The sequence below is a fragment of the Carcharodon carcharias genome (genome assembly GCF_017639515.1).
Source record: "Carcharodon carcharias isolate sCarCar2 chromosome 36 unlocalized genomic scaffold, sCarCar2.pri SUPER_36_unloc_14, whole genome shotgun sequence".
NCBI classification, from domain to species: Eukaryota; Metazoa; Chordata; class Chondrichthyes; order Lamniformes; family Lamnidae; genus Carcharodon; species Carcharodon carcharias.
In genome coordinates, this window is record NW_024470731.1 from 124,924 (window position 1) to 138,668 (window position 13,745).

The 13,745-nt window shown below is 51.2% G+C and overlaps 1 protein-coding gene across 2 annotated transcripts in view; it reads right to left on the minus strand.

Moving 5' to 3' along the window:
* The window catches only part of rbm8a (RNA binding motif protein 8A), a 36,918-nt gene extending 26,739 nt beyond the window's left edge, over nt 1–10,179 (minus strand). The window contains exon 1 of one of the 2 annotated variants that reach the window (XM_041181703.1): nt 10,051–10,179. In XM_041181703.1, coding sequence (XP_041037637.1) covers nt 10,051–10,117 — 67 coding nt within the window. In that variant the 5' untranslated portion in view covers nt 10,118–10,179. The remainder of the gene's footprint in view (nt 1–10,050) is intronic. The other variant, XM_041181704.1, reaches the window with a different exon arrangement.
* Nucleotides 10,180–13,745: the final 3,566 nt, after the last annotated feature.

Below are 13,745 nucleotides of genomic sequence, written 5' to 3' on the forward strand. Positions count from 1 at the left end.
TCATGGGGGGGATGTACAGACTGATCGAGGGGGGGACGTATAGGCTGATCGTGGGGGGGGGTGTACAGACTGATCGTCGGGGGGGTGTACAGACTGATGGTGGGGGGGTGTACAGACTGATCGTGGGGGGGGATGTAGAGACTGATCGGGGGGAGGGATGTACATGCTGATCGTCGGGAGGGTGGATGTACAGGCTGATTGTGCGGTGCGCATGTACAGGCTGATCGTGGTTGGAGCGGAAATGTACAGGTTGATCATGGGGGGGGGATGTACAGACTGATCGTGGGGGGGCATATACAGAGTGATTGTGGGGGGCACATGTACAGGCTGATCGGGGGTGGGGAATATACAGGCTGTTCGTGGGTGGGGGTGTACAGACTGATTGTGGGGGCGGACGTACAGACTGATCGTGGGGGGGATATGCAGGCTGATCGCGGGTGGGTGAGATTTACAGGCTGGTCGTGCGGGGTGGGGGGATGTACAGGCTGATCATGGTGGGGGGGAATGTACAGGCTGATCGTGGGGTTGGATGTACAGGCTGATCGTGGTTGGGGGGAAAGTACAGACTGATCGTGGGGGCGGATGAACAGACTGATCATGAGGGGGACGTACAGACTGATTCTTGGGGGGGGGATGTGCAGGGTGATCATCGGTGGGGGGGAGGATGTTCAGGCTGATCGTGGGGGGGGGATTACACGATGTACAGGTTGATCGTGAGGGGTGGTGTACAGACTGATCGTGGTGGGTGGGGGGGGCGACGTACAGACTGATTGTGGTGGGGAGATGTACATACTGAACGTTGGGGGGGGATGTACAGGCTGATCGTGGATATGTGGGATTTACACGCTGATCGTGCGGTGGGGGGGATGTACAGGCTGATCGTGGGGTGGGGATGTACAGGCTAATCTTGGAGTTGGATGTACAGGCTGATTGTGGTGGGGGGATGTAAAGACTGATCGCAGGGTCTTATACAGGCTGATCGTCGGGAGGGGAATTTACAGGCTGATCGTCGGGAGGGGAATTTAAAGGCTGATCGTCGGGAGGGGAATTTACAGGCTGATCGTCGGGAGGGTGGATGTACAGACTGATCGTGGGGAGGGATGTACAGACTGATTGTGGGGGGGGCGCATGTACAGGCTGATCGTAGGTGGGGATGCACAGGCTGATCTTGGGGGGCGGTGTACAGGCTGATCGTGGGGGGGAATATACAGGCTGATCGTTGGGGGGGGTGTACAGACTGATCGTGGGGGGGATGTACAGACTGATTGTGGGGGGGATGTACAGACTGATCGTGGATGGGAGGATGTATAGGCTGATCGTGGTTGGGGGGGGAAATGTACAGGTTGATCATGGCGGGGGCGCATGTACAAGCTGATCGTGGGTGGGGATGCACAGGCTGATCTTGGGGGGCGGTGTACAGACTGATCGTGGGGGGGGGAATATACAGGCTGTTCGTGGGTGGGGGTATACAGACTGATCGTGGGGGGGCATGTACAGACTGATCGTGGGTGGGGGTCTACTGACTGATCGTTGGGGGCGCACGTACAGGCTGATCGTGGGGGTGGGATGTACAGGCTGTTCGTGGTGGGTATAGAGGCTGACTGTGGCAGGGTGTTCAGGCTGATCGTGGGGAGGTGTACAGGCTGATCGTGGAGAGCGGGTTGTCCATGCTGATCGCAGGTGGCTGGGATTTACAGGCTGATCGTGGAGGGGGAACGTACAGACTGATCGTGGGGGCGGGAGGTATAGGCTGAACGTGGGGCGTGGGATTTACAGATTTACAGGCTGATCTTGGAGGGGGGACGTACAGGTTGATCGTGGTGGGGGATGTACAGATTGATCGTGGGAGCTGGGGGCATGTATAGGCTGATTGTGGGAGGGGGGGTATGTACAGGTTGATCGTGGGGGGGTGATGTACAGGCTGATTGCGTGGTGCGCATGTACAGGCTGATCGTGGTTGGGGGGAATGTACAGGTTGATCATGGGGGGGAATTACAGAATGATCGTGTTGGGGGATGTAAAGGTTGATTGTGGGGGGGAATATACAGACTGATTGTGGGTGGGGATGTACAGGCTGATCTTGGGGTCGGTGTACAGGCTGATCGTGGGGGGGGGAATATACAGGCTGATCGTGGGGGGGGGGTGTGTACAGACTGATCGTGGGGGGGGACATACAGACTGATTGTTGGGGGCGCATGTACAGACTGATCGTGGGGGGGGGTGTACAGACAGATCATGGCGGGGGGGTGTACAGATTGATCGTGGGGTTGATGTACAGACTGATCGTGGGGGGGTGTACAGGCTGATTGTGGGGTGGGTGTACAGGCTGATCTTGGGGGGGGTGGGATTTACACGCTGATTGTGCGGGGGGAGGGTGTACAGGCTGATCGTGCAGGGGGAAATGTACAGGCTAATCTTGGGGTTGGATGTACAGGCTGATCATGGTGGGGGGGAAAGTACAGACTGATCGTAGGGGGGATGTACAGACTGATCGCAGGGTCTTATACAGGCTGATCGTTGGGAGGGGAATTTACAGGCTGATCGTGGGGGGCGCATGTACAGGCTGATTGTGGTGGGGGGGGATGTACAGGCTGACCGTGGAGGGGGGTGCCGGCAGGGATGTACAGACAGATCGTGGTGGGTGGAATGTACAGACAAATCATGGGGGTTGAGGGGGGATGTACAGGCTGATCGTGGGGGCGGGGAATGTACAGACTGATCGTGGGGGGGACACTTACAGACTGATTGTGGGGGCGGGGGGATGTACAGGCTGATCGTAGGAGGGTGTGTACAGGCTGATTGTGGGGGTGGGGTGATGTACAGGCTGATCGAGGGGGGCGGTGTACAGACTGATCGTGGGGGTGATGTACAGACTGATCGTGGGGGGGGTGGTGTGCAGACTGATCGTGGGGGTGATGTACAGACTGATCGTGGGGGGTGATGTACAGACTGACCGTGGGGGTGATGTACAGACTGACCGTGGGGGTGATGTACAGACTGATCGTGGGGGCGTTGTACAGACTGATCGTGGGGGGGATGTACAGGCTGATCGTGGGGGTGATGTACAGACTGATCGTGGGGGGGGGATTTACAGACTGATTGTGGGTGGGGATGCACAGGCTGATCTTGGGGGGCGGTGTACAGGCTGATCGTCGGGGGGAATATACAGGCTGATTGTTGGGGGGGGTGTACAGACTGATCGTGGGGGGATGTACAGACTGATCGTGGGTGGGGCGGATGTATAGGCTGATCGTGGTTGTGGGGGGGAAATGTACAGGTTTATCATGGCTGGGGGGGATGTACAGACCGATTGTGGGGGGGGGGGATATACAGACTGATTGTGGGGGGCGCATGTACAAGCTGATCGTGGGTGCGGATGCACAGGCTGATCTTGGGGGGCGGTGTACAGACTGATCAAGGGGGGGATGTACAGACTGATCGTGGGGGGGGGGGAATATACAGGCTGTTCGTGGGTGGGGTTGTACAGACTGATCGTGGGGGGGGGTGTACAGACTGATCGTGGGGGGGATATACAGACTGATCGTGGGGGGGGAGGTGTACAGACTGATCGTGGGGGGGGATTTACAGACTGATCGTGGGTGGGGGTGTACTAACTGATCGTTGGGGGTGCATGTACAGGCTGATCGTGGGGGTGGGATGTACAGGCTGATCGTGGCGGGGGGGATGTACAGGCTGATCGTGGCGGGGGTGCTGCACAGGCTGTTCGTGGGGGGTATAGAGGCTGACTGTGGCAGGGTGTTCAGGCTGATCGTGGGGGGGGTGTACAGGCTGATCGTGGGGGGGTGTACAGGCTGATCGTGGGGAGCGGGTTGTCCATGCTGATCGCAAGTGGGTGGGATTTACAGGCTGATCGTGGGGGGCGGATGTACAGGCTGATCGTGGGGGCGGGAGGTATAGGCTGAACATGGGCCGTGGGATTTACAGGCTGATCTTGGAGGGGGATTGTACAGTTTGATCGTGGTTGTGGATGTACAGACTGATTGTGGGGGCTGGGGGCATGTATAGGCTGACTGTGGGCGGGGGGGGTATGTACAGGTTGATCGTGGGGGGGTGGATGTACAGGCTGATTGCGCGGTGCGCATGTACAGGCTGATCGTGGTTGGGGGGAATGTACAGGTTGATCATGGGGGGGAATTACAGATTGATCGTGTTGGGGGATGTAAAGGTTGATTGTGGGGGGGGGGATATACAGACTGATTGTGGGTGGGGATGTACAGGCTGATCTTGGGGTCGGTGTACAGGCTGATCGTGGGGGGGGAATATACAGGCTAATCGTGGTTGGGGGGGGGGGGTTGTACAGACTGATCGTGGGGGGGGTGTACAGACTGATCGTGGAAGGGGGGGTGTACAGACTGATCGTGGGGTTGATGTACAGAGTGATCGTGGGGGGGTGTACGGACTTATCGTTGGGGGTGGGGTGTACAGACAGACTGTGGGGGGGTGGTGTATTGACTGATCGTGGGGGTGATGTACAGACTGATCGTGGGGGGCAGTGTACAGACTGATCGTGGTGGGGGTGTACAGACTGATCGTGGGGGGTGGTGTACAGACTGATCGTGGAGGAGATGTACAGGCTGATCATGTGGGTGATGTACAGACTGATCGTGGCGGGGGGGTGTACAGACTGATTGTGGGGGGCAGTGTACAGACTGATCGTGGGGGGGTGTACAGATTGATCGTGGGGGGGTTGTACAGACTAATCGTGGGGGGCGGTGTACAGACTGATCTTGGGGTTGATGTACAGACTGATCGTGGGGGGGTGTACAGACTGATCGTGGGGGGTGGTGTACAGACTGATCGTGGAGGGGATGTACAGGCTGATCATGGGGTTGATGGACAGACTGATCGTGGCGGGGGATGCACAGATTGATCGTGGGGGGGGTGTACAGACTGATCGTGGGGGGCGGTGTACAGACTGATCTTGGGGTTGATGTACAGACTGATCGTGGGGGGGTGTACAGACTGATCGTGGGGGGGATGTACAGACTGATCATGGGGGGGGGTGTACAGACTTATCGTGGGGGGGGAGGTGTACAGTCAGACCGTGGGGGTGATGTATAGACTGATCGTGGGGGGGGGGTGTACAGACTGATCGTGGGGGGGATGTACAGGTTGATCGTGGGGAGGGGATGTACAAGCTGATCGTGGGGAGGGATGTACACGCAGATCATCGGATGGGTGGACGTACAGGCTGATTGTGCGGTGCGCATATACAGGCTGATCATGGTTGGGGGGGAAATGTACAGACAGGTCATGGTGGGGGGATGTACAGGCTGATCATGGGTGGGGGGGGTGGATTTACAGGCTGATCGTTGCGGGGGTGGTGTATAGGCTGATCTTGGGGGGTGATTTACAGACTGATCGTGGTGCGGGGGTGGGTGTACAGGTTGATCGTGGGGTGGGGATGCACAGGCTAATCTTGGTGTGGGGATGCACAGGCTAATCTTGGGGTTGGATGTACAGGCTGATCGTGGTGGGGGGGGAAGTACAGACTGATCGTAGTGGGGATGTACAGACTGATCGCAGGGTCTTATACAGGCTGATCGTCGGGAGGGGAATTTACAGGCTGATCGTGTGGGGGGGGGATTTACAGGCTGATCGTGCCGGGGGGATGTACAGGCTGATCGTGGGGGGTGATGTACAGGCTGATCGTGAGGGGCGGGGTGTGTAGGCTGATTGTGGCAGGGGGGCGGTGTACAGGCTGATCGTGGGTGGGGGCGGAGTACAGGCTGATCGTGTGGAGCGGGATGTACAGGCTGATTATGCGGGCGGATTACAGGCTGATCGTGGGGGGTTATAGAGCTGATCATCAGGAGGGGGGATGTACAGGCTGATCATGGGGGTGGGATGTACAGTCTGATCGTGGGGGGGTATAGGGGCTGATTGTGGGGGGATGTGCAGGCTGATCGTGGGGTGGGTGTACAGGCTGATCTTGGGGGGGGGGGTGGGATTTACACACTGATTGTGTGTACAGGCTGATCGTGCAGGGGGAAATGTACAGGCTAATCTTGGTGTTGGATGTACAGGCTGATCATGGTGGGGTGAAAGTACAGACTGATCGTAGGGGGGATGTACAGACTGATCGCAGGGTCTTATACAGGCTGATCATTGGGAGGGGAATTTACAGGCTGATCATGGGGGGCGCATATACAGGCTGATTGTGGTGGGGGGGTGCCGGCAGGGATGTACAGACAGATCGTGGTAGGTGGAATGTACTGACAAATCATGGGGGTTGAGGGGGGATGTACAGGCTGATCGTGGGGGCGGGGAATGTACAGGCTGATCGTGGGGGGGACACTTACAGACTGATTGTGGGGGCGGGGGGATGTACAGGCTGATCGTAGGAGGGTGTGTACAGGCTGATTGTGGGGGGGGGTGATGTACAGGCTGATCGTGGGGCGGGATGATGCACAGGCTGATCATGGGGGGGTTGTGCAGGCCGTTCGTGGGGGAGATGTACAGGCTGATTGCGGGTGGGTGGGATTTACAGGCTGATCGTGGGGGGGGATATACAGGCTGATCATGGGGACGGGAGGTATAGGCTGAACGCGGGGGGTGGGATTTACAGATTTACAGGCTGATCGTGGAGGGGCGATGTACAGGTTGATTGTGGTGGGGGATGTACAGACTGATCGTGGGGGCTGGGAGCATGTATAGGCTGATTGTGGGGGGGGGATGTACAGACTGATCGTGGGGTGGGGAGTTTACAGACTGATCGTGGGGTTGATGTACAGACTGATCGTGGGGGGGTGTACAGACTGATCGTGGGGGGGTGGTGTACAGACTGATCGTGGGGTTGATGTACAGACTGATCGTGGGGTTGCTGTACAGACTGATCGTGGGGGGGTGTACAGACTGATCGTGGGGGGGGGGGTGTACAGACTTATCGTGAGGGGTGGGGTGTACAGACAGACCGTGGGGGTGATGTACAGACTGATCGTGGGGGGGAGTGTACTGACTGATCGTGGGGGGGGGGTGCACAGGCTGATTGTGGGGGGTGATGTACAGGCTGATCATGGGGGGCGGGGTGTGTAGGCTGATCGTGTGGAGCGGGATGTACAGGCTGATTATGCGGGCGGATTACAGGCTGATTGTGGGGGGTTATACAGCTGAGCGTCAGGAGGGGGGAAGTACAGCCTGATCGTGGGGTGGGTGTACAGGCTGATCGCAGGTGGGTGGGATTTACAGGCTGATTGTGGGGGCGGGATATATAGGCTGAACGTGGGGGCTGGGATTTACAAATTTGCAGGCTGATCGTGGAGGTTGGGGGGATGTATAGGCTGATTGTGGGCGGGTGGGGTGTGTACAGGTTGATCGTGGGGGGGGGATGTACAGGCTGATCGTGGGGGGGATGTAGAGGCTGATCATGGTGGGGGGGGTGTACAGACTGAACGTGGGGGGGGGCGGGGATGTACAGGCTGATCGTGGGGGGCGCATGTACAGGCTGATCGTGGCGGCAGGGATGTACAGACTGGTGGGGGATGGCATGATGTACAGGTTGATCATTGGGGGTGATGTACAGACTGATCGTGGGGGGCGGTGTGCAGACTGATCGTGGGGGTGATGTACAGACTGATCGTGGGGTGGGGGGGGCGGGGGGGGGGTGTACAGACTGATCGTGGGGGTGATGTACAGACTGATCGTGGGGGTGATGTACAGACTGATCGTGGTGGGGGATGTACAGGCTGATCATGGGGGGGATGTGCAGGCTGATCGTAGGGGAGATGTACAGGCTGATTGCGGGTGGGTGGGATTTACAGGCTGATTGTGCTGGGAGGGGGGTGTACAGTCTGATTGTGCGGGAGGGATGTACAGGCTAATCTTGGGGTTGGATGTACAGGCTGATAGTGGTGGGGGGGAAAGTACAGACTGATCGTAGGGGGGATGTACAGACTGATCGCAGGGTCTTATACAGGCTGATCGTTGGGAGGGGAATTTACAGGCTGATCGCGTGGGGCGGCTGTACAGACTGATCATTGGGGGGGGGATGAACAGACTGATCGTAGGGGGATGTGCAGACTGATTGTGGGGGGGAGGGATGTACAGACTGATTATGGGGCGGGAGGATGCACGGGCTTATCATGGGGGGTAGGATTTACAGGCTGATCATGGGGGGGATGTGCAGGCTGATCGTGGGGGGTGAGGGGGGATGTACAGACTGATCGTGGGGTGGGGATGTAAAGGCTGATCGTGGCAGGGGATGTACAGGCTGACTGTGGGGTTGGGCGGTGGGGGGGGGGGGGGGGGGGGGGGGGGCGGCGGGGATGTACAGACAGATCGTGGTGGGTGGAATGTACAGACAAATCATGGGGGTTGAGGGGGGATGTACAGGCTGATCGTGGGGGCGGGGAATGTACAGTCTGATCGTGGGGGGGATATTCAGGCTGATCATGGTGGGGGGTGGCACTATGTACAGGTTGATCATTGGGGGTGGTGTACAGACTGTTCATGGGGGAGGGGGTGGTCAATGTACAGACTGATCGTGGTGGGGGGGATGTACAGACTGATCATGAGGGGGACACTTACAGACTGATCGTGGGGGTGTGTGTACAGGCTGATTGTGGGGGGGCGTGATGTACAGGCTGATCGGAGGGGGGGTGTACAGACTAATCGTGGGGGTGATGTACAGACTGATCGTGAGGGGGACACTTACAGACTGATTGTGGGGGCGGAGGGATGTACTGGCTGATCGTGGGGGGGTGTGTACAGACTGATCGTGAGGAGGGGATGTACAAGCTGATCGTGGGGAGGGATGTACACGCTGATCGTCGGAAAGGTGCATGTACAGGCTGATTGTGCGCTGCGCATGTACAGGCTGATCGTGGTTGGGGGGCGAAATGTACAGGTTGATCGTGGTGGAGGAGATGTACAGACAGGTCATGATGGGGGGATGTACAGGCTGATTGTGGGTGGGTGGGATTTACAGGCTGATTGTGCGGGGGAGATGTACAGACTGATCGTGGGGGAGGATATACAGACTGATCGTGGCAGGGGGGATGTACAGACTGATCATGGAGGGGAGGGAATGTACAGGTTGATCGTGGGGTGGGGATGTTCAGGCTAATCTTGGGGTTAGATGTACAGGCTGATCGTGGTGGGAGGAAAGTACACACTGATCGTAGGGGGGATGTACAGACTGATCGCAGGGTCTTATACAGGCTGATCGTCGGGAGGGGAATTTACAGGCTGATCGTGTGGAGCGGATGTACAAACTGATCATTGTGGGGTGATGTACAGACTGATCGTGTGGGGCGGATGTACAGACGGATCGTGGGGGCGGATGTACAGACTGATCGTGGGGGCGGATGTACAGACTGATCGTGGGGGGGGATGAACGGACTGATCATGGGGGGGGATGTACAGACTGATCGTGGGGGGGGATGTACAAGCTGATCGCGGGTGGGTGGGATTTACAGGCCGATCATGGGGGATATGTCCAGACCGATCGTGGGGGGCGGCGCGGAATGTACACTCTGATCACCGGTGTGTGGGATTTACACGCTGATTGTGGGGTGGAGGGGGGTTGTACAGGCCGACCATGCCGGGGGGGAATGTATGGACTAATCTTGGGGTTGGATGTACAGGCTGATCGTGGTGGGGTGGCAAGTACAGACTGATAGTAGGGGAGATGTACAGACGGATTGCCGGGTCTTATACCGGCTGATCACCGGGAGGGGAATTTACAGGCTGATCGTGTGGGGCGGGAGGATGCACAGTCTGATCGTGGGGGGTAGGATGTACAGGCTGATCATGGGGGGGATGTGCAGGCTGATCGTGGGGGGGGGGGTAGGAATTTACAGGCTGATCCTGGGGTGGGTGCACAGGCTGTTTGTGGGTGGGGGATGTACAGGCTGATCGTGCCGGGGGGCGGGGGGGGGGTGTACAGTTGGATCTTGGGGGTGGGATCTATAGGCTGATCGTGGGGCGGTGATGTACAGGCTGAACATGGGAGGGGTGTGGAGAGTTGCTGGAGTCAGGGGGCAGAGAGGCCGGCGTCAGGGGGCAGACTGGGGACAGGCGCCACTTTACCGTCGCCCTCATCGTCCATGGCGAAATCCTCGCCTCCCGCCTCATGAAGATCCAAAACGTCTGCCATCTTGCTGCCGCGAAGAACTCTGGGAAGGGCCGGAAGTGACGACACAGCTGATTACGTCACCGCCCCCCCCCCCCACACCCCAATTTGACGCAGGCGTAGCGGCGACGGTCGGCGGCCGGCACAGAGAGTCTGCGCAGTGGAAACATCATCAACAACTCAAACTGTCAGAGAATAAAACTCAAACTGACAGAGAATAAAACTCAAACTGACAGAGAATAAAACTCAAACTGACAGAGAATAAAACTCAAACTGACAGAATAAAACTCAAACTGTCAGAGAATAAAACTCAAACTGACAGAATAAAACTCAAACTGACAGAGAATAAAACTCAAACTGACAGAATAAAACTCAAACTGACAAAGAATAAAACTCAGACTGACAGAATAAAACTCAAACTGACAAAGAATAAAACTCAAACTGACAGAGAATAAAACTCAAACTGACAGAATAAAACTCAAACTGACAAAGAATAAAACTCAGACTGACAGAATAAAACTCAAACTGACAGAGAATAAAACTCAAACTGACAGAATAAAATACAAACGGACAGAGAATAAAACTCAGACTGACAGAATAAAACTCAAACTGACAGAATAAAACTCAAACTGACAAAGAATAAAACTCAAACTGACAAAGAATAAAACTCAAACTGACAAAGAATAAAACTCAAACTGACAGAATAAAACTCAAACTGACAAAGAATAAAACTCAAACTGACAAAGAATAAAACTCAAACTGACAGAGAATAAAACTCAAACTGACAGAGAATAAAACTCAAACTGACAGAATAAAACTCAAACTGACAGAATAAAACTCAAACTGTCAGAGAATAAAACTCAAACTGACAGAGAATAAAACTCAAACTGACAGAATAAAACTCAAACTGACAAAGAATAAAACTCAGACTGACAGAATAAAACTCAAACTGACAGAGAATAAAACTCAAACTGACAGAATAAAATACAAACTGACAGAGAATAAAACTCAGACTGACAGAATAAAACTCAAACTGACAGAATAAAACTCAAACTGACAAAGAATAAAACTCAAACTGACAGAATAAAACTCAAACTGACAGAGAATAAAACTCAAACAGACAGAATAAAACTCAGACTGACAGAGAATAAAACTCAAACTGACAGAATAAAACTCAAACTGACAGAATAAAACTCAAACTGACAGAGAATAAAACTCAAACTGACAAAGAATAAAACTCAAACTGACAGAGAATAAAACTCAAACTGACAGAGAATAAAACTCAAACTGACAAAGAATAAAACTCAAACTGACAGAGAATAAAACTCAAACTGACAGAGAATAAAACTCAAACTGACAGAATAAAACTCAAACTGACAAAGAATAAAACTCAAACTGACAGAGAATAAAACTCAAACTGACCGAGAATAAAACTCAAACTGACAGAGAATAAAACTCAAACTGACAGAGAATAAAACTCAAACTGACAGAGAATAAAACTCAAACTGACAGAGAATAAAACTCAAACTGTCAGAGAATAAAACTCAAACTGACAGAATAAAACTCAAACTGACAAAGAATAAAACTCAAACTGTCAGAGAATAAAACTCAAACTGACAGAGAATAAAACTCAAACTGACAGAATAAAACTCAAACTGACAGAGAATAAAACTCAAACTGACAAAGAATAAAACTCAAACTGACAGAGAATAAAACTCAAACTGACAGAGAATAAAACTCAAACTGACAGAATAAAACTCAAACTGACAGAGAATAAAACTCAAACTGACAAAGAATAAAACTCAAACTGTCAGAGAATAAAACTCAAACTGACAAAGAATAAAACTCAAACTGACAGAATAAAACTCAAACTGACAGAGAATAAAACTCAAACTGACAGAGAATAAAACTCAAACTGACAGAATAAAATACAAACTGACAGAGAATAAAACTCAAACTGACAGAATAAAATACAAACTGACAAAGAATAAAACTCAAACTGACAAAGAATAAAACTCAAACTGTCAGAGAATAAAACTCAAACTGACAGAGAATAAAACTCAAACTGACAGAATAAAACTCAAACTGACAGAGAATAAAACTCAAACTGACAGGGAATAAAACGCAAACTGACAGAATAAAACTCAAACTGACAGAATAAAACTCAAACTGACAGAATAAAACTCAAACAGACAAAGAATAAAACTCAAACTGTCAGAGAATAAAACTCAAACTGACAGAGAATAAAACTCAAACTGACAGAGAATAAAACTCAAACTGACAGAGAATAAAACTCAAACTGACAGAATAAAACTCAAACTGACAGAGAATAAAACTCAAACTGACAGGGAATAAAACGCAAACTGACAGAATAAAACTCAAACTGACAGAATAAAACTCAAACTGACAGAATAAAACTCAAACTGACAAAGAATAAAACTCAAACTGTCAGAGAATAAAACTCAAACTGACAGAGAATAAAACTCAAACTGACAGAATAAAACTCAAACTGACAAAGAATAAAACTCAAACTGACAAAGAATAAAACTCAAACTGACAGAATAAAACTCAAACTGACAGAGAATAAAACTCAAACTGACAGAATAAAATACAAACTGACAGAGAATAAAACTCAGACTGACAGAATAAAACTCAAACTGACAGAATAAAACTCAAACTGACAGAGAATAAAACTCAAACTGACAAAGAATAAAACTCAAACTGACAGAGAATAAAACTCAAACTGACAGAGAATAAAACTCAAACTGACAAAGAATAAAACTCAAACTGACAGAGAATAAAACTCAAACTGACAGAGAATAAAACTCAAACTGACAGAATAAAACGCAAACTGACAGAGAATAAAATTCAAACTGACAAAGAATAAAACTCAAACTGTCAGAGAATAAAACTCAAACTGACAAAGAATAAAACTCAAACTGACAGAATAAAACTCAAACTGACAGAGAATAAAACTCAAACTGACAGAGAATAAAACTCAAACTGACAGAGAATAAAACTCAAACTGACAGAGAATAAAACTCAAACTGACAGAATAAAACTCAAACTGACAGAGAATAAAACTCAAACTGACAAAGAATAAAACTCAAACTGTCAGAGAATAAAACTCAAACTGACAAAGAATAAAACTCAAACTGACAGAATAAAACTCAAACTGACAGACAATAAAACTCAAACTGACAGAGAATAAAACTCAAACTGACAGAATAAAATACAAACTGACAGAGAATAAAACTCAAAACTGACAGAATAAAATACAAACTGACAAAGAATAAAACTCAAACTGACAAAGAATAAAACTCAAACTGTCAGAGCATAAAACTCAAACTGACAGAGAATAAAACTCAAACTGACAGAATAAAACTCAAACTGACAGAATAAAACTCAAACTGACAAAGAATAAAACTCAAACTGACAAAGAATAAAACTCAAACTGACAGAGAATAAAACTCAAACTGACAGAATAAAACTCAAACTGACAGAGAATAAAACTCAAACTGACAGAGAATAAAACGCAAACTGACAGAATAAAACTCAAACTGACAGAATAAAACTCAAACTGACAAAGAATAAAACTCAAACTGTCAGAGAATAAAACTCAAACTGACAGAGAATAAAACTCAAACTGACA